This window comes from Equus quagga, chromosome 14 (assembly GCF_021613505.1).
Source record: "Equus quagga isolate Etosha38 chromosome 14, UCLA_HA_Equagga_1.0, whole genome shotgun sequence".
In the NCBI taxonomy this organism is placed as follows: domain Eukaryota; kingdom Metazoa; phylum Chordata; class Mammalia; order Perissodactyla; family Equidae; genus Equus; species Equus quagga.
Window position 1 is genome coordinate 32786195 of NC_060280.1, and position 21024 is coordinate 32807218.

Here is a 21024-nt window from a genome sequence, read left to right on the forward strand (position 1 = left end):
GGCAAGTCGCTGCAACTCTCTGAGCCTCAGGGGAGAGAGGAGATGATACCACACCTGTCACCCTGCCTACGGGGCTGTTGTTGGGGTGGGTGTGTGTGTGGGGGGTGTGTGTGTATGTGAAATATCTCTGTATGCTGTGAAACACTCAACAAACACAAATTTATTACTATTACAAAGGGAGACAGTAATTTTGAAGTCATCTTTTAAATTCCTGGTCTTGTGACAAATCATGACATTGTTTTACTCAGTTATAGGTTAGAGATTTAAAAACTATCATCCACACTTCTGAAAGGGCGTATTTCAACCAGCCTCTATCAAATATCTTCATTAATATCAAGGGCTCTCAGCAATGGATGTTTTAATCATAATCACAACAATAGTGAACATTTATTGAGCCTATATCATGGACCGAGTAGTATGCTAAGTGCTTTTTTACATTATCTTAAATAGTTCTTCAAATAATAATTTTCCAAATAATAAGCCCAGGAGGTAGGTACTATTATCATCTCCATTTCATAGCTCAGAAACGTAAAGTAACTTGCCCAAAGTTATAGCTAGTAAGTAGCAGGGTCAGCGTGTGAACCCAGGTCTGCTGACTCAGGGATTCTTCCCTCACATGGAGCTCCTTCGCCTTCCCACACGAGGCCACATACGTGTTTGATACCAGTGATGGTGAGCGGTGTACACAGAGTTGAGGAAGATGAACTCTTATAATTCTAGTCAATGGCCCTCCCACTGGTTCTGTTGTCTTGCTTTACAGGGCCAACTAAAGTACTTAGTGATCTCACCAAAGTTACACCTGCCTCTGCCAGAGGCTGTGGAGTTTCATCGGGGATTAGCAACGCACGGACAGTTATATACCTGTCATAAATTAGCTTTGTAGCCACATAATGAGCAATAGAACCCAGCGTAGCTTTAAGAGGACCATTTATTATATTGCCATAAACAGATCTATATAAAGAGGATTATTCCTAAGACCCTGTGCATCTGTGTTTGCAATCATGTCTTCACACGGGCTTTGCAAACAAGGATAAAAGTCTAATTTAGACTGTGTGTTGAACATCAGTTCTCCACTCAATGGGGAAAGGTAATCCAAAGTATTCCAAAGGTGCAAATGTTGCATGGATTTCATTTTTGACAAAGGTCTCCACCATCTTTCCAGATCACTGCCAGAACTGCTAATACGCAACATGATGAGTTCACTGGAGCTTCACTTTGTTTAAACAGCGTGGTGTGGTGGGGAAAGTGATTTAGGGTAAAATAAGGCAGTTGGAGGTGCTATCACGTTTTAGCTGTGTGTCCTTGGGCAGGGTTTCCATAAAAATTCTCTGGGCCTGAGCTGCTTTACCAGCTGATTTCTCTTTATTGGTCTGTTTGCTGGCTCCCTGGCCCCCTCCCAGAACGCAAGATCACAAAGGTAGGGACTTCACTCTCTGATAAGAAGAGTGCCGAGTACACAGTGGGTGTCTAATAAGTACTCAGTGAGTAAAGTATTATGTTAATTGGTAAAACAGGGATTACGATGCCTTTCTTACAGGGTTTTTGTGTGGATTTAAACAGAGGACACTGTTTAAATGAGACATTAGAAGTGAACCTATCTACTCTATACCAATACTGTGCTGGGTGACGCACACGTGTTCTCATTTATTCTTCACCCTGAGAGGGTCTACACATCATAAAGTGCTTATAAACAGAAGGGGGCCAACAGAATTATCCTTTGAACTTTATATGTATAAACCATGTGGTAAAATAAATACCACCATCAAGAATACGTTCAATCCCGTGTTCACTCATGCATGCATGCATTCATTCATCTATATTGACTGAGCAGCTGCTGTGGGCCAGGCCTATGCTGAGTCCTGGGAATGTAGAGGTGACTAAAGACATGTTTGCTATCCTTGTGGAACTTATAGTCTAGTAGAGGATCTGGCCAGGAAGGCAGATGGGGCCAGATGACAGAGAACCCCAAATGCTATACTGAGTTTGGATCTCCTTCTGAGGAATGGATGAAACCAAAGTGTTTGACAGCTGGGACACGAGTCTTTGAAAGCTCCATGCCTGCAGATCTCACCAGGGCACACTGTCCCCTATGGCCTTGCTTCGCATCTAACGTGAGAGACGAGATTTCAGTGAAACACATCTGTAATTTAACTCACATGGTTAACGGGCAATGTTTTGAATCTCAAGGCCACCACTACGGAAGGAATGATGTGAGGGTATGATTTTGAATCTTCTGCCCATCTGAGAGTAGAGGTGTTGAAGGCTAGAATTCAGGGAAAGAAGAAAAGCATTCAGGGACATGGGTAACCCACTGCTACAAGACTGAGGACAGGGTCAGGGCACCGATCAGGACTGAAGGGTGAACATGTTCCAATAGAAACCTCCTCCCTCCATTCACAGTTTCCCTCTTCTCCCTGTATTTACCGATAGAACAGTCGTGTCCAGTCCAGCTTGGGTCACAGCTGCAAAGCCCTGTGTCTGGGAGGAAGGTTCCATGGCCCGAACACTGGTCCAAGCATGTGGCCCTGGGTGTCTCACAGTTGGTGCCTCCCCATCCCACAGAGCAGTGGCACTCGCCTCTCACGCAGACGCCTCGGCCAGAACACGTGGGGTCCATGCAGTCCACTGTGACAAGGAGAAAACAGAACACAGGTAAGCATCTGACCGGCAAAGGTGAGGCTTCTTTAAGGAAATGGTGACACTTTGTAGTGGAGGGACTTCACACACGCTGGAGGAGGGACAGAGACTTCCTGTGGAGAGGCCACTTGGTGTGGTAAAGAGCCATAACTCTAGCCAGTGGCAGACCTGGGTTCCCGACGCACCTCTCTGAGTCTCTGCTCCCTTGCCTGTAAAATGTGGACACCAATTCCTACCTCTTGGTTGGTGGGGTAGACATAGTAAGAAATACACATCCAGTGTTAACACAGCACCCAGTGCCTACTCTGTAATAATTGCAATACCAGGGGACAAGACTTTGTTCTGTTCACTTCTGTATCTCTGCCTCCTAAAACAGTGCCCAGCACAGAGGAGGTACTCCATAAATCTGTGTAGAACTATTATTGTTTACTGCTTCATAATGCAGCTTCATTTATGTTAATGTGGGACTAAAACAACGAGATTCCTTAATTTAAATGAGAATTTATTCTGCACTTAAATTCCATGAGATTTTATCATTTTCCCAAAATTCTTGTGATTGACAGAAACTTTCAAACTTCACTTTCCAGAGGGCAAATATTTCATTGACGATTCAAAATTATATGTGGTGGCTTTGCACAGCTTCTCCTCACGTGCTGGGTGAACTATATACAGCTATAATCATACCAAGCGACTTCTTCAGGGGTCCTAGGGCCCAAGGTCAAAGTGTCTCAGAGACCAACCCAGAAAGAGGGACAGGAGGATAACAGTGGGTCACCTGCTCTGTGCCTGCACCACATGAAGAGCTTTACTACGTCATCCGATTCCATTTTCTCAGTAACCCAGTGAGGCACAGATGAGGAAACCGAGGCTCAGAGAGGTAAATAATTTATGCCTGATCATACAGCTTAACTCGGCTGGAGAGGAATCTGATGGCAAGTCTGTCTGACTCTGAAGCCAACGATATTTCTGTTACTGGGGCTGATTTTCCTAAACCAAAGCTTTAGTTATGGGGCTACACAAAATTAACAGAGACCTCGAATATTCCATAAAGCACTGCACAGAAAATGCAGAAGAAGAGTACTGAGGCCTAACTTATGATGTGACTCCAGTACACATGCAAAGTGCAAAAGGCAGTGGAAAGAAGAGAAAACCGGCCAAGGATGTTAGTCCGTGTTCTCTACTCAGCCAAAAACTGCTAGATGAGCCTTGCATTTTAGGGAGGGAGTGGATTCTTTTCATTCTGTGACTTTAAGGGGAGAGCGGTGTCCTGGCAGGGGTCCCAACATGGAGCTGTTGGAAAAAGAGTGTTGATGGAGCTGTAGTTGAGTGAGCCAGGTCCTCCTTACAGGAGCTCATGAGGAAACAACTCAGCATTTGAACTCTGCTAGGTTCAGTGACCAAACCACACTGAGGATTTGAAAGGCCCGTATGAGTTGTAAACTGTCACAACGAAGTTATTTTTCCATCCTATCAGGACACTCAGTAGTGTGACTTGGGCAAACTGTGGTCAGAGCTCATTTATAATTCAGATGTGCTTTTACTTTATTTATCAATTAAATTTTATAACCCAGTATATTTGACTTTTGCACAAAAGACTGGGAAACCCGACCCGTGTCTATTAGTTACAGGGACAAATGGGCAGAGACTTTGCAAATGGCAACATTCTGGGAACAGACAAATAAGATCAGCAGGCAGGAGTAACCATTTGCTAAAAACATAATAATGATAACAACAGCAGTGATAACAACAATTAGTTTAATTTAGTTCCTCTTCTGTGCCATATTTTGCTATTAATACTTTTATATACATTATCTCATTTAACTCTAACAATCCTTTGAGGTAGTTACCATTATTATCTTCATTTTACAGATGAAGAAACTGAAGTCCAGAGAGGTTAAGCAACTGGCCAAAGATCACACAGTGGTAGGTGGAGGAATTTAAATTTGAATCACTCTTTCCGGGTACAGATCTCTTGCTAGTTCCTCTACAGTCTCTTAATGGTTCAAAAATACATACACACCATATACAGACATAAGCACATAAAGTGGTTAAAAAACAGAAATCAAAACAAAGAAAGAAATAGGGGAAAGTGGAGAATTACTAAAGCAAAATGCAGGCAGAGCAGCTCTTCTCTTGCAGTCTCTGGACACCATTTAATGAGGGTGAACGCATGCCCTGTCAGAGTTCCTGGTAATTAAAAATAATAAAAATAATAATAGTGATAAATTTTCATGACTTGCTTCAGATCTCAGAACCTCAGACGGATTATTCCGGCCCATTAGGCTACGATGATAATTCCCTAGGTCCAGAGAGCTTTCCAATTTGACAGGAAACAACTCAGCAATTCCTACCCGGAGGCCTATAAAGGTATTTCCCGTTCCATGAGTGCCTGGACACCAGCTTTGGGCTGCAGCTGTCTCTGAGGCGCCCTCGAGGTTGACTCCATAAATCTGTACTGTTAGTGAGCAAATCGAGGGGGTGCCGAGTTTAGCAAGGGGCCCTTGGTGTCATGGTCCTGTTCTTCCTCAGACACAGTAAGTCCGATAGGGACCTGGGGACCAGCAAAGTGAATCCCAGGCTCTCAGAAGATGGTCCAGCCAGGGAACAAAGATAAGAAAGAACCGATGAGAGGCTACCTCCAGCCAATCAATCACCAATTCATCACCGCTTCTGAAGGTCAACTTGGCAACGTGAATGTGGAGCACGAGGGAAGTCTTAAAGAGGACTCGAAGGAAGGCAGCTCTGGAGACCTGAGCCCCACGCCGAAGGAGTAGGGGAGAAGTTGGCAGGGAAGCGGCCTGAACTTGGTTTAGAAGACAACTTAGTTTCTTCTTAGAAGAGGTGCCAAACAGTTCCATTTTTCCCTCTGCAGAGCTTGCCATTCAAGCCAAAATTTCTGGCAGAAGCCCATTAATGAAATGATGAGGCCTGCATGGCCAGGCTGCAAACACCACCTTTTCCCTAAAATGTTCTCCGCTTCAGTGACCAGACAAGCTATTAGACACTCTTCAGGACCCCAAACAGGGGGTCTCACTTTTCACTGCAAAAGGCCTAAGCTGTTCTCTGCTGCCCCTCCCCCAACTCCCTCCAAACCGTCCTGTTGGCGCGGCTCTAAAAAATATGGGGCAATAAACTTCAGAAGAAGGAAGAGGGAGAGAGAGAAAAAAAGTCAGCTTGTTAGCTGATGTTTTATAAACACAGTGAAACCAGTTAGAACACAGCTGAGGTAGGAGGGGGGAGGGGGGAGGACAAAGGGCTCTGAGAAAGCCCCGCTATAAACACGAGGACCAGGCGATGACGCTTCGTCAGAGAAACAGAAATAATAAAAGGAATCAGTACCAGATGGCCCTCCTCAGAAAAGAAAGCAGGAGCGAAAACATTTCTTTTAAAATGATAACGTAAATCAAAGAGCTAAACAACTTTTTTCTCTCTTTGTGACTAAGCCTGCACTCCGCTGGGGCCGGTCCAGGCCTGGCTGATGTGGAGATGCACAACCGCCTGGCCCCGGAACACACACAACACCGTGGGGCTGGGGGTGGGACGGCCCCACAGTTTCAAGAGGGATCGCCTCTTTGTTTTTCTTTTCTTCTCAAGGTCTTTGCCTCAAGCGACTAAAATGAAAAGGGAAAAGAGAGGAAGGTCACCACTGTCGGGATAAGAAAGCCAGGTTCCTTTGTTCGAGGCGCTGTCGTCCTCTGCTCTCAGACAGCCCGAAGTAATCCCCATCGACGCTGACAGGTCTGAAGCAGGACCTCCAGCCACACTTGGGGTTTACAGACAGCCCGTCTCAGAGATGCGACGGCTGCTTTCAGACACTAATGCCTTCCTGTCCCTGCTCTTTTAAAACGGCTGGTTATATTCTCTCTTTTTTAGAGAAAACAAAGCCTTGAAGGGGGCTCTCTGTTAAATCCCAAATGGGTTTAGAAGACTAGCTCTCCTTGGAGCCTCTTCCACCCACAGGAGAAGGTGCCAGGGCCCGAGACGGTGGACAGTGGGCGATAACGACTATTAGCATTCTTCACAGTTTCAACTGGCAAAGCCCATCCATTTTAAAAGACCTTGGACAGAGTGAGTGGGTGAAACAGGACAAGTGCTTCACATGTCCCCAGAACAATACTAATAACATAAGAGCTCACATTTATGGAGCGTTTACTATGCGTCAGACTCTGAGCTAAGTGCTTTACACAGGCCATTTAATTCAGGGCTCAGAGGAGAGAATTCCCATTTCACAGATGAGGGAACTGAGGTGAGTTGGTGGTAGAGCCTGGACTCAAACCTTCATCTGATTCCAGAGGGCGCACTCTTCAAAGTGACTCCATATTGCTGGTGGATTTAAGACTCCTCCTCTCATATGGAAATCGCATGCACCAAGGAAGAAAGAGTTCCGGATCTGAAGTGGGAAGACCTGGGTTGAATCCAACCCTGCCATCAGGTAGCTCTATGACCACGGGCATGTCAACTGCCCCTCCCTGGGCCTCAGTTTCTTGGTTTGTGAAATAGAAATATTTACTTCTCGCACCTGGTTAGATTTTCTGGGAAAGAACTGACAACACTGTTAAATGGCAGTTCACTTTCTAGCCTCCATCTCCACAGGCATATATTTACTTTTTGAAGGAGAGAGACACTCTTATGAGCACCTAAGAGACAGACACACACACACACACACACACTCGCAACTGTGATTACAGAAGGCAGAGTCTGTAGGTCGATAATAGACTCATACTTGGAGAGCAGACTAGCTTAAAAGGGAGAGAAAGAATTTGGGCTACAGAGCCAGAAACCCTGGGCTCAAACCCAGCTCTGCCATCTACTAGCAGAGTGACCTTGGGCAAGTCATTTGACTCTCCGAATCTCAGTTTCGTCAACTCTAAAATGGAGATGATTACCCCACCCTACTGGGTTTGAAGTTAAATGTTACAAGGCTTCCAGCACAGAGCCTTGTATACAGTAAGTGCTCAATGCATGACACTTCTCTTCCCTTTACTGACCAGGCCCCTGATTTGTCTGTCCTCTTCCTTTAGGTTAATTACTGTTGCTGATGGTGCCTGGGGTGGGGGTCACAGGGCTGATGGCTCAGGAAGCTTCCTCTGCTCCCTGGAAGCCCTCTCGGCCCTGTGTGCTGGCCTCTAGTTCAAAGCAAGGTGTTGGGCCGCCTGCACACAAGCTTTACCTTCTTCGCAGTTCTCGCCCTTGTAGCCGGGGTTGCAGATGCAGGTGCCCATGATGCAGGTGCCATGGTTGCTGCAGGCCACATCGATGCACTGGCTGGTGGGCACGTCGCACTCGGCGCCCTTCCAGCCGCTGTGGCACAGGCACCTGCCCTTCATGTACTGGCCGTTCCCACTACAGAGGACAGGGCAGGAGGCTGGGGAGACAGCACGGGAAGCCTGGCATGAGTCAACCCCAGCATACCCTTCCTGCCTTTGTCCCCTTCTCCCCTCAGCCTGCCAGCTCAACCAAGAGCCTCAAGGGCTTTGCCACAGTTCCCACCTGTGTCCATCTGCCTGCTTCTCTTGCTTTATTTCATTCCAGTTTAAACATATCTGCAATTGTAGGTGAAGGTGTGCAGTGCAGGGCCTGGAAGAATTGGTGCCCAGTGAACAGTGCTTTCCCTTGCCCCCCTCCGATTACTGGGGCAGCACGGTGGTTGCTGGGGCCCTTACACAGGAAGCTTCAACCTGTTCCTCGGGCTCACTGGGCCTCCTCCCTCCCTAAAGCCCTCCTCCAGCGCTCGCCTTCTGACAGCATCCATTTTGCTTCCCCACACCTCATCTGCAGCATCACTTACTGCCTTTATCCCAGCGAATCCCAGCTTTCCCAGCCTTTCAGGCCTCCGCTCCAGCCCCATACACCACTGCCCCCATAAGAGAATAGCTGAGCCCAACTTGGCTCTTTAGTATTATTTTTCCATTCTGCCTCTTAGCAAAAAGGGTTTTGTGATCATCTGTATGAAGGACACTATATAAAAATAAATTATATTGCATTGTGCTGTAAGTACCTACCAGCCTTACCAAGATACATGAAGGCTATTTTATATATGACTCTTAATTTTAAGTGCATATAGGATGAGACAGTAATTCTCGTTGGAAGGAATGACTCAGCTCTTCTCTCTGCACCGCCCTCCCCTGACCCCCACTGGCTTCTTTCCTTTTGAAAGCACTCAGCAGGTAATTGCTGTGCTTCCTCGGGGCTGCCGGCTGCCAGCTCTGCTACCTCAAATTGAGCCTATTTCACATTTGGAGGGAGGAGCAGAGCCCCACAGCAGCGTCACAGCAGTATTTGCAGGGCGCTGTCTCCTCAGCCTGGGAAACCATCTCGGCCTTTCACCGGTGAATGACGACTCAAGCAGCAGGTCTTGGTTCCCGTGTCACCTCATCTGGGGAGCCTTTCCTGGTCCTCATCCCGTCCAAGCTAAGACAGCCGCTCCCTTTACTCTGACAGGCACTCCCTGCATTTACCCTTGCTATACAGTGTGTTTCACTTATTGTTGTCCTGCTTTGTAATCATCTGTTTGCTTGTCTGTCTTCCAGACCAGACTGAGAGCTCCTGGGAGCGGGTCTTGCTCAGTGTTGTAACTCCAGCGCCCAGCACAAGAACAAACACTAGAGGGCATGAAGCAAACACCTGCTGAATGAGTGGAGAGGTGGGAAAACCAAAGGAAGGGGCCATTTTAGTTCCCCAAGGGGAGCGCCAAATTCTCAGGACTACAGATCTCCTTTGGCGCTTTCCTTGTTAATTCTTCCAGGACAGACATGAAAGCCAAATGCCCAGGGTAGATCATGAGCAGCCTTTTAAACTATCTCAATAGTGGTTAGCATCAGCACTGGACGTGCCCAAATATCAGGCAACATTAGGGTCCTGTGTGGAGACGAGCAGGCTTGCGTCCCAAGTCCCTCCCTGTGGTGGCCTTAGCCAAGATTCTTCCTGTGCCTGGGCTGTTAGATGGCAGTGACAGAGCAGCAACTCAGGGCCCTCCACAAGGCCAGAGAGAAGCCACACTGGCTGAAGATGAACTTCAAAGTAGCTTGGCAAAGGCTGATCACCCCCTCTAAGGGGAAATTAACTTTTTAAAAGGGCCCCCTGCCCCGACAACGGACATGCAGTTCACTGTCGCTGCCCCTGAAAAGGCCCAACCTTCCTGACACCCCAGTCAGGCACACGTGCGTAACCGTGGCTGAGGAGGCCTTGGCTCTGCCTGCAGACCTCCCTCTCAGGGCTTCTGAAGAATGGCCCCTGGGAGCCCTTCTCACGGGAGTCAGGAGGTGGCCTGGAGCTCTGCACTTGCTCTGAGAAATGGAACCTGAGCTGCTGAGGGGCCTGGGGATGGAGATGGCAAGTTCTCACCTCTGCCACAGTCGGGGCCCAGGAAGCCCAGGAAGCAGTGGCAGGTCCCAGAGATGCAGTCGCCGTTGCCATAACAGTTGCTGGGGCAGTTATCCACGGATTCTGGGGGAGAAGAGAGGAGAGTTGACAACAGAAATTTCTTTACCCAAACAGAGGGCTCCAGAGACAAGCCTCAGATTAACCAGGACCCACACGTTTGAGCTCTGCTGGCCCAGTCACTGAAAAGAACCAATAGAGTTGAAAATTATATGTTATTTTTATCCTTACTGAGGTACATCTCAACTGACATTAAGAGACATGTTCTGGAAAATGTCTGCCTGAACCAATTTTTTATAAATGAAATTTGTGCCTACAAACTCATCAGAAATTGTTCGCTAAAGACATTGGGAAAATACAATTTAACCTGTTAACAGTGGTTACCTTTGGATGCTGGGTTATTGAGTGATTCTGTAGTCTTCTTTACACTTTTCTCTGTTTTACGTTTTTCTCATAATGGGCTGATACTCCATTAATTGGCTTTCTCATAAAACTAGTGGGCATTTGTACATGTGTCTAGCCCCACCTCTGAGTTTTTATCCATCAGTCCAGGTCCCCACCATCTCTCACCAGGGCTAACACAACAGATTCATGGCTGGTCTCTCAGCTTCCTCTCTTGCTCCCCACCCTGATTCAATCACTCCCCAACAGCCTGAGTGATCTCTCTGAAACAAGTTTGATCCCGTTATTCTCCAACTTAAAACCCTTTACTGGCTTCCCATTTGCCGAGATGAAAAAATCCACACTCTTTCAAAGGGCATAGGAGTTTTCTTTCATATTCCCTTTGTCCTACCCACATCCCCAGCATCTGCTATCATGCCCGCCTTCTGCAGGGATGTTACTTTCTCTAACTCTTTCTAATACCTTTGGTATTGTCTGTGTAACATGTCAAGGAAATATACAATTCATTTCAGAAAGATTTAGTAAAAAATTAGTCAATGTTTTGTAGCTCCAGGTAGTAAACCCATTATCTAGAAAATCTGTTTCTTTGGAACAGCCTATTTCTGGATAATGCTGGATGTGGATAAAGGAAAGAAGCCACTACATACAGAATGCCTTCTTTGTGCCATGTATGTCCACAAAGCTTATCTCATTTCACTGTCACCAGATTTGCAAGCATGTATTGTTATTCCCATTTTACAAAAAGAGAAAAAAAAAAAAGGAGGCTGAAAGAGAGGTGAAGTGACTTGCTAAAGGCCACACAAATACTAAGTCATAGAGGCAGGATCTGAACCCAGGCCTTTGGACTCTAAGCCTGGTCTTCTTCAATGGTACTACGCTATCTGGGCCTTGAAGGAACATACTCCCTAGCAGAAGCCAGAATGAATGAATGAGGCAGATCTGTGGGACATAGAGGCCAGTCCTGAAGACAGCAAGGGACCCAGTTGGAAGGTAGAGAATTCTACAACTTTCAGAGCTTGAAGGGATCCAAGAGATCATCTAGCCCAATGCTCTCATTTCATAGAGAAGGCAACTGAGACCCAGAGGACTTCCTCAAGGTCTCAGAGTGAGTCAGCAGAGTCAGAGGTGAAAGCAGAAGAAAAGGTTAGTAAGGTGCGGCAGAGTTAAGGATTCAACCTGTTGTCTTAGCTCACAACTCTTAGTCACGAAGCCAAGACTAAGGCCTCTGTTACATGAGCTGTTACCACACAAGACATGAGCCTTATCTGTAAGAAACGTGCAGCCTAACTGGAGAACGAGATAACAGCTGTCACCCGGGCAGCAGCACAGGCCACGGAGGAAGCTCTGTCTGGAGGTGAAGAGACCTGGTTCTGGGGTCGATTATTTGCACCACTCTGGTGACCTACATCACCTTCCTTCCCTCTCTGGGCCTCACCTTCCTCATATGTGAGATGAAGGTGATCATAGAGGTGACCCCAGGACTACTTCCTGTCCTAAACTTCCATGAGTCTATAATTAATTAAGAGAGCAACCATGCAGAATAGGAATCCAGACAAGGGCATCAAGCCTTAAATGCAGCAAGCACTTTAGGCCAATGCAATGGAGGCTGGGATGGGGCAAAACCTGCAGAGGGAAGGCTTCTCAGAGGAGGTGAGCTTGAAGAATGGCTTGAGGATGGATAGATGCGGAAAAAGGTGAAGGAACAAAAAGTTGGGAGAAAGGGTTCAAATGTGCGGGAAATTCCACTCACACAATGTCGTCCCTCTGCTAACACGAGCACAATTTTACACTAACACGGAGTTAAGAACAAGAGGGTTTAATCCAACAGGTGGCTTCATTTCAGGGCCATGTGCTCTGGGTCCTGCAGAGTGAGGCTCATGAGCCATGGCCCCGAGCATCTCTGCTCTCCACTGGCTTTGCCTGGAAGAACCCATGTTCCTAATGCTTTTATGTCACAAGTGACTTCCTAAACGCTGTTTTTATAAAGAATGACTTAGGAAGTTTCGTTTTGAATACTCTTTTAAAAAATAAGAATTTTAAGTTTAAGGCAAGATTATTTTCACTTCACGTTATCAGCTAATGGTACAATTGGAGGGTGGGTTCCACCTGCAGTGTTGCAGAGGGAGTACAGGACAGAGAGGCAGACGGCTGGCTTCCAGGTCCTGTTCTGCTATTGAATGGTTGCAGGATCTTGGCCAAGTCACTTGATCTTTCTGTACCCGTTTCCTCATCCTTGCACTTGCTCTTCCCATACTTTCCTGCTTGGCAACTACTATTCCTTCTTTCAAATTCAGCTCAAAAGTCACCTCCTCTGACAAGCCCTTCTAATTTCTTAAAAGGCTAAGTTACTCCCAGGACTCTGTTTCCCACACCCATATTAAAGCACTATACAGTCTCCATTGTTGACTGTGAATTCCTCGGGGGCAGAAACTGAGTTTGTTCATTTATGCATTTGCCCTGGTACTCAGACCATGGAAGGGTCTCAATAAACGTTTGTTGCTATCACTGAAAAAATTCAACTAGATGATCTCAGAGATCCCTCCTAGATCTAAAATTCTACGGCTCAGTCCTTCTCAAAACCAACGGTATAAAATTATGTCTCCTAATAAAACTGCTATAATTTCTAGTTGCATTTCTAACGGGATCAATTGCAGAGAACTGTTACACACTTTGTAGACTTTGATTTATGAAGTCTGCAAGATACAAACCTGTTAATCATCTGCCAAGCAGCCTTCATAGTGAAAAAGCAAGGAAAATGTATTTTTTGTGACTTACAGTTGGTTGCTAAATCTGACAGAATCGAAGGCTGTTGCTACAAAATTCGCCCCAGGCTGTTGGTGTCAGAGAAGGTAGAAATTTTAGGAGACATGGAGAAATTTTACGATGGTAACAAGGAAGTAGAAGGGAGACATTTGGAGAATATTTCCTTCTGATGAAATGTTTATGTATATAGTTTTTCTTTCACTTGGAAGGATTTCAACTTACTTGGGGTCCACTTGGGATCCCACAAATAATGAGTCTCCATCGACCAGATAGCTCTGTGCTAAACGCTAGTGCAGAAGTGACATTCACTGGCTTGGGAGAAGTGTGAACTTTATTGTAAAAATATGTTGTATGTTTCCAATTAGTGTTTGGTGAATTTCTCCCACCTAACCCCCGCTCTGCCACAGTTCCTTCCTGCCTTGCTCACGTTCAAACTCCAGCTGCCTTCATTTAGCAGAAGGTGTACCTTTAGATCTGCTCAGATTTGAATGAAAAGTTCTGCTTCCTATGAATAACTGATTTTCATAATTGGGTGTATGGTATGTTGGAAAACGGGGGCCTTTTTCCTTAGCTTTGCTTTTCTATCACAGCAGTGAGTCCTGCTAGGAAATTAGATTTTCAGGAACTTGTTTTTTTCTTTCATCAATATTGGAACGCAGAGTTTAAATGTTTCCTTAGCTTATTCTCTGGACATGTGTGGTGAGTGGGTGTGTTCTCTGGATGCTGAACAAAATATTGCTCGAAATACAAAGAGGCATCAGCAGGAGGAAGAAAAGACAACAGTGCTCCTTGCTGGAGGAGCCAAGGGAAGCAGGAAACCACAGTGGCCTTGGGGAGCCCACCGTAGTGCTTCATTTTGTCTGCTCACTAGCTTTTCTACAAACAAATCATTAGCAGCACTGTGTCAATGTGAAAGATGATCACAGTTGGTAAATATGTCCTCCTGAGTCTAGGGTTGCTGCCCAGAAAAGCCTGCCATCATGTGCCACCTTCTGCTTTTCTTTTTTGAAATCCCAAAGCCTCATTTTGTAGGAAACAAGGAAAGACCACAGAGGAAAATCCTGCCTGAAGGAGGACTGCTGGGCAGCCTAATTGCCTGGACTGGACTGATGTTTCACAAGGGCAGCTACACTAGAAGAGGAGAGGCTGTTCTCCTCCATCAGCTCACCATGGCATGGGCACACCTGCCCCCCGCCCTGGTCTGAGCAGGCAGATCTCTGTGGTCACAGGAGCCTGATGCTGGATTCCAGCACCAAAGACAGGAACCAGCTGTGAGATTGGAGCCCCCCAGCCATCCTCAGTCTCTCCTTTCTACTCACCCAGCACTTATCCCTCCCTCCCAGCCCCTCCGCTATGTTTTGTTCCCTTGTGATGTGTCTCAGCTAACAGAAATCTGCGTGTACAACCTACAACTCCTTCCTTGGCTTCTGTCGTCTCTCCTTAAGTTGTAAAAGTGGATGTCAGGAACTCTTTGGGAGTGCTTGGTTGATGAACCAAGGTCCACCTATTGCCTAACAGAGATCCATCCTCTGCTGCCTCCTCTTGGCTTCTCTGTAGGAAGATGGATGCTAATGCTACAGGCAAGAAGGAAGGAACTTGGACTCCAGGACAGCCAATTGGATGATTAGATACATCACTTTGACCGCTTCTGGTGAAATTTATACTTTGGGTTGCGTCTATTACATTGCCTATGTTTCTGAGAGGGGACGGGGTTTATTATCGGCAACCAAAAGAAAAGAGGGAAACAAAGTAGTAGCATAGCTGGGATTTAATTCTACAGCAACTTGAGGTGGAGAGAAGAATCTAACGGAGACCCTCTCATTCCCTCAAATGGAACTGTGAAAGGTCTAGCATATATTCTAATTTATTCCTCATAATAATTATGATAAATTGGTACCTTTGCCACCATTTTACAGTCTCAGATGGAGACTGAGAGCTGAAGTCACCTTCTCAAGGTCACACAGCTATAAGGGCAAATCTGGTAGGTGCACCAAGTTCTCTCTGAAGCCAAAGTTTGTGGATTATGGCCTGGACCAAAGTATGGGCTCTGGCACCAGGCTGCCCTTGCTAGCCATGGGCCCTTTGGATAAGTCATCTCTAAACATCAGTATCCTCATCTGTGAAATGGGGTTAACGACAATGCCCACCTCAGAGGGTTATCTTGAAGAGCAACTAGTGTCACGCTATGCATGTAAAGAGGGTTGCCCAGGACTTAGCAGAGTTGGTATTTTGGTTTTCAGGAAGGGTCATATATGTTTTCCATTTGTGAACCAAAACAACATTCCTGACTTGAGCTGATGAATCCAAATAAGGCAAGGTGGGTTGGTGGGGGTAAACACACACACACACACATATAAAACACATAGAAACTCCCCACGGTGAAAACGAGAAAGCAAACAAGCAATATGCTGAATGTGAAGAAGGCAGGGTGTTTGGGTAAATTTCCTCGAGGGGGAAAGCACTGTCAAAGCAAATTAAACCTGTTGTCTCCCAGAAGCCCAACTCATGCCAACATCTGAAAGAACTTTTCTCCCTGTGCGCTCTAGATTGGCAGTGGGCAGGTGCCAGGTGCTGGAAAGCTGTTCCATGGCCTGTGAGGTGTCAGTCCCTGTAGGTGCCCCAGCTTTCTTTGCAGATGATGGAATTCAAAGGCCTTCAGTCTGCCACAGTCTAGGTCAAAGCAATGACAAAAATTTGACAAAGCCCCTGACAGCCTGGGCCTGAAGCCAGCTCCGCGCTGGCATTTGAACTTGGAGGTCTGTTTTCAATCATACCCAGAAGTCTACCAACCACCATTAAGAGTGGCTCTAAGAAGGGGTCTAGGAAAGACATTGTTCCCTAGATTATATTTAGTCTTGGTTCTTGCTTAACTATTTCTTTGAGAGCAAACCAAATTTCACCAATAAAACTGTGAGCCCCCTGAAGATAGGCATGACTTTTGGTTCTCCAACGTGTCTGGTGAGTGCTACACACAAAGCGAGTCCTCAGTGATATTTGTTGTATTGAGAAACTGAGCAGGAACACAAGAAGGAATGGAGGAAGGAGGTCATGGCAGTAAGCATGGCCAACAGTCAGACTCAAGAGAACAGTCAGTGGCCAACAAAGCTATTGTTTCCTTGTCCTCTATTTTCAGATGTACAAAGCCTAGAATGAAGGGAATGATGGGAAGTTCAACTTTGCATTGCACTCTCTGACCATATTTGGAGTTCAGTAGTTCACATTTAGGGGCCACTTTTAAGAGAGTGATAAGGGGGCCGGCGCCGTGGCCTAGTGGTTAAGTTTGTGCGTTCTGCTTCAGCGGCCGAGGATTTCGCTGGTTCGGATCCTGGGTGCGGATGTGGCACCGCTTGTCAGGCCACGCTGAGGCGGCATCCCACATGGCAGAGCCAGAAGGACCTACAACTAGAATATATAACTACGTACTGGGGGCACTTTGGGGAGAAGAAGAAGAAGAAAAAAAAAAAGAAGACTGGCAACAGATGTTAGGTCAGGTGCCAATCTTTAGGACAAAAAAAAGAGACTAAGATAAATGGGAACATGTTCATCAAAGAGCAACCAGAAGGATAAGAGAACTTGAAGCCACATTCCAAATAAAGGATTCTTGAAAGAATTGGGAATTTAGCTTATTAGGGGGATATGACCTCTATATAAAAATATCTTAAGGGCTATTATGTGAAATAAGGATTAGACTTATGTTTTGTGGCCCTAACAGGTGACGCAGGTCCAATGAGTGAGGACTATGGGCCTTGGGAAATGGACCTGGTTCAAAAGAAGAAAGAATTTTGTAAGAGTCAGAGCAGAATACCACTTACAACGTTGGGTTATATTCTGTTGATGTGTATATATCTGCCCAAATACTGTAAACTTCTTGAGGGCAGGAAACGTGTTATTCATCTCTGAGTCTTCAGGAAATAGTATCACCCTTGACTCAGAGCAGGTGTTAAATGTCAGTGAAATGACTACATGGATGGACATGGTGATCTATAAGGTCATACACTTCCAGTCACTGGACGTATCCGTGGAGAGGACACATTAATGACTGGCAGGAATATTGTGGGGGGTGCGGTAAAGATCAGCTGAATGGCATCTTTCAGATCTGACATCTTTTGATTCTATGAGTCATGCTGTAAGGGAACATGCCGGAACCACATCAAGAAACTTTGGTTCTGGTTCTACTCCTGCCACCAACTTTTTAGGTGGTGACCTTGGCCATGTCCCTTCCTCTCTCAGGGACTTTCTTTTCATCTACAAAATGCATTAAATTTATTCAGCAAATATTTACTGAGCATCCACTCTGGCTCTGGAGGTGTTCCAGTGAAGTAGATGGCATAGATGATCTCTCAGAGCTAACATCCCAGGATCTAATGAATCAAACCAGATTGTCGGTACTCAGGACACTGAGTGCAAACTGATACAAACTGATGAAAAAGCTGAGAAAATCATCATGTTTAATGGCCTGAGGGAGAGAAAGAAAGTTTGCTCCTTTATGGGCAGACTCCAACTTTTCAAACCTCCCCGCTGAGTCCTCAGGTAACCAGCATCACATTATCCTCTATCCAGTGAGAGGTGCCTCCAGCTAGTCACTGGGCCCAGCGTATAGGGTCGGGACTCGAGAGCAGGCAGCTCACTGGCTGCCTCTGGCTAAGAGCTCCCACCTCTTTTCCTGGGGCTGTTGGCAGCAGCTTTCACAGATGTCAGAGTCCCTGCTGTTGGCTTTGGTTCTGCTGCCTTCCCCAGGGAATGCTGCACATGCATAACCTGTTATGCCCCACGAGCACATGCCAGGGAGGCCACTGAGATACACACCAAGTGGTGATGAGACCGAAAAGTGCCCTGCTGTTCAAGAGCATAAGGGCCGTCCACAGAGAAGTGTGTGCTCCCAGGTTTGGAGATGCTTTTCCTTCCCTTCTAGATTTCTCAGTCCTTCACTCACAGCTCCTTCTGAGGAGCAATGCTCTGCCCACAGCTTTTGCCTATGCAGCAGGCACAGGTGGACCAGATGAGTGACCACAGCTAATTGGACCAGGATGAGCACCTGACCCAAGCAGAGTCCATTCATGGGCTGACCAGTGCTCTAGGAGGGGGCCTGGTGCACAGAGGATCTGTGCCAATCAGAGTTTAGCTGTCTTATATCTGGACTGACAGTACCAGGGAATGTGGCAGTGGGTGACGAGAGCAGAAGTCAAAGGATATGAAGGAAAGGGGGTGCTGGTGAGGTTATTCTAGCCAGGAAGGAGCCGAAGGCCAGAGGAAGCAGTGCCGAGTGAGCAGAGGTAGCTGGCTGTCAGTGGGAGTGGTGAATGGAGCTGAAGCTCAGAGAGAAGTAGGGCTACCACACGCAAGAAGCCCCATGACCTGTGAGAGGAAGAGAATGAATATGCGGCCCCCAGAGCTGCCCTGACCCCCCGAGGCTTTTCAGTGACTATTTTAGTCCCAAACCACGTGAATCTTCTTGAACCTACCACACTTCTACTTCCCTACCACACCGTCCTTTCCTTGAGGTTGCTCGAGTGTGTTTTCACTCCTTAAGACTGAAAGAACCCTGACACATCCATTCACCTTGGACTTTATCAGGTTCCACCCGATAGTTTGCAGGCTTTGATGATAACTGGTAAGTGCAGGACTTGACGTTTTTAAAGCATTTCTACATGCAGTTTTATTTGATCCTTACAATAGCTCTGTGTGTAGGAAGGGAAGGTGCTATTTATTATTCCCCATTTTATAGGTGAGAACAAGAAGGTACAGAGAACTTGCTCAAGTTCATGCGGCTAATAAGTGACAGAGCTAGTATTAAAATCTAGATTTCTACTCCTACCTAATCTAGGACTGTACCGTCAATCCTCAATATACCACAACTGTCAATCCAATGAGAGAACATGCTGATCCCACTCCTTATGCCTCCAGTCTCTGTCAGTTACACAGTGAGGACTACACAAAGGATGCTGCTAGGGCCAGGAAATTCCAAATAGTACCTATTTTGTTTTTTTTGTTGTTGTTGTTGGTGGTGGTGGTGGTGAGGAAGATTAACCCTGAACCAATATCTGTTGCCAATCTTCCTCTTTTTGCTTGAGGGAGATTGTCCTGAGCTAACATCTGTGCCAATCCCTTTCCATTTTGTATGTGCGATGCCGCCACAGTATGGCTTGATGGGCGGTATGTAAGTCTGCCCCCGAGATCTGAACCCGTGACTCCTGGGCCACTGAAGCAGAGGGTGTTAACTTAACCACTACACCACTGGGCTGGCCCCCCTATTTTGGTTTTGTTGATTGAAATTCTGGTTTTCAAACACACCTATTTGCATTCAAAAATCAAAAGGCAGCTCCAGCCACTCACAACTGTATCATACTTGGATAATACTATTGATCCATTTATTCATTGATCATTCATTCATTCCAACAAATCTCTGTTGACTCCACTGAGCTGAAGCCATGAGGAGGACCCAAAGTGTGACCCTTGTTCTCAAGGAACAGTAGAAAGGCTTTAGGCTTTGGAATCAGAAAGATTGGGGTCTAAATTTCAACTCTGTAACTTCCATGGGTAAGAAAGTACCTGTATCTGAAGTCTGTTTACTCATCTGTGAAACGAGAAAACCTGTTGCCTTATACATTTATTGTGAAGATTAAATTAAACCACCATATACGTGGATGTGTCTGTGTGCGCCCATGCATATGTGTATGTATATGCAGAACACACCTGCGACATAGAAGGTGCTTAGGAAATGTTGCTTTACTCCTGTCTCTAGTGTAGTTTCAGTGACTATTAAACTTTAGCCTGTGTCAGTTACCTGAGGGGTTTCTTAAAACATGGATTGCTGGGCCCTGCCCCTGGAGTTTCCATTTAGTAAGTCTGGGGTAAGGTCCCAGGTGATGCTGATGCCCTTGGTCTGGGTACCATTTTGAGAACCATTGGTCTGGAAGAAAGGCTGAGCCTTTACACACAGGTCTACCAAAACAAGCTAGAGAGGACAGAAAGATCTAAACTATGCAAGAATGCAAAAGAACTTGTGGACCACTTCCAAAGAGGAGGGCTTGGTCCTCCAGGAGGTAGTATGTGAATAGCTCTTAAAGAATAGGCAGGCTTTTGAAATGCAAAGCAGTTCTGGGCAAGATGGGGGTTCAGTAAGAGCCAGATCCAGAATAATCATCTTTGCTGCTCCCACACAGTGACCTGCTGATCATCATGCCAACTTCATGTCAAGTCTGTCTTTGGAACAAATTATTTAAGAAATCAGTTTTTTTTAAAGCTCCACTCAGCTGCTGCTAGAGAGTTCTATCTAATGAGCATCACTTTGTGTTGAATTATTCCGTGATGACAGACAATGGAGGAACAGAAACAGGCTCTGAGGAGGTGGGTGGGGGAACTGCTAATTATTCTCCAATCATTTATCTAGGCTTGTCACCCAGCTCAATACTGCTTATAAACCACACAGAAAAACCCAGTCGCCTCTTCCATCTTTTATGTCAGCATAGTCAGGTCTGAAAATGCACAGAACTATGTACAGATGACCTAGATACCTGCAGGTTAAAACTCCCATGTTGGCCTGGACTTCACCTGGAACCTGGAAATGTCTGCGCTGAATCACCTTGTCCCTTTCAGGCTGTCCTAGACCTGTAGGCCAGAGCTGCCCTCCTGGAACTGAGTCTCTTCTGGCCACTGATAAGTCCACTGCTCCTTAGCATCTGGAGTACATATCACAAACTGGAGGCCTATGGTCACTTTTGTTTGCACGGTGTTTTAAGAAAATTGAATTAGTTGCCAGAATTTTTTAAAAAAGGAGAGTTCACAGAAAAATCTTAATCATGGCTTTTCTTGAAAAATTGGAAGATCCAGCATGGCAACAAT

General features: G+C 46.1%; 1 protein-coding gene across 6 annotated transcripts in view; it reads right to left on the minus strand.

The window, feature by feature from the left end:
* The window catches only part of TENM4 (teneurin transmembrane protein 4), a 727387-nt gene that overhangs the window by 135538 nt on the left and 570825 nt on the right, over window positions 1-21024 (minus strand). For all 6 annotated transcript variants that reach the window (XM_046686180.1, XM_046686184.1, XM_046686179.1 and 3 more), the window contains 3 exons: window positions 9982-10083; window positions 7808-8002; window positions 2425-2625 (listed from right to left, as the gene is read on the minus strand). In XM_046686180.1, coding sequence (XP_046542136.1) covers window positions 2425-2625; window positions 7808-8002; window positions 9982-10083 — 498 coding nt within the window. The remainder of the gene's footprint in view (window positions 1-2424; window positions 2626-7807; window positions 8003-9981; window positions 10084-21024) is intronic.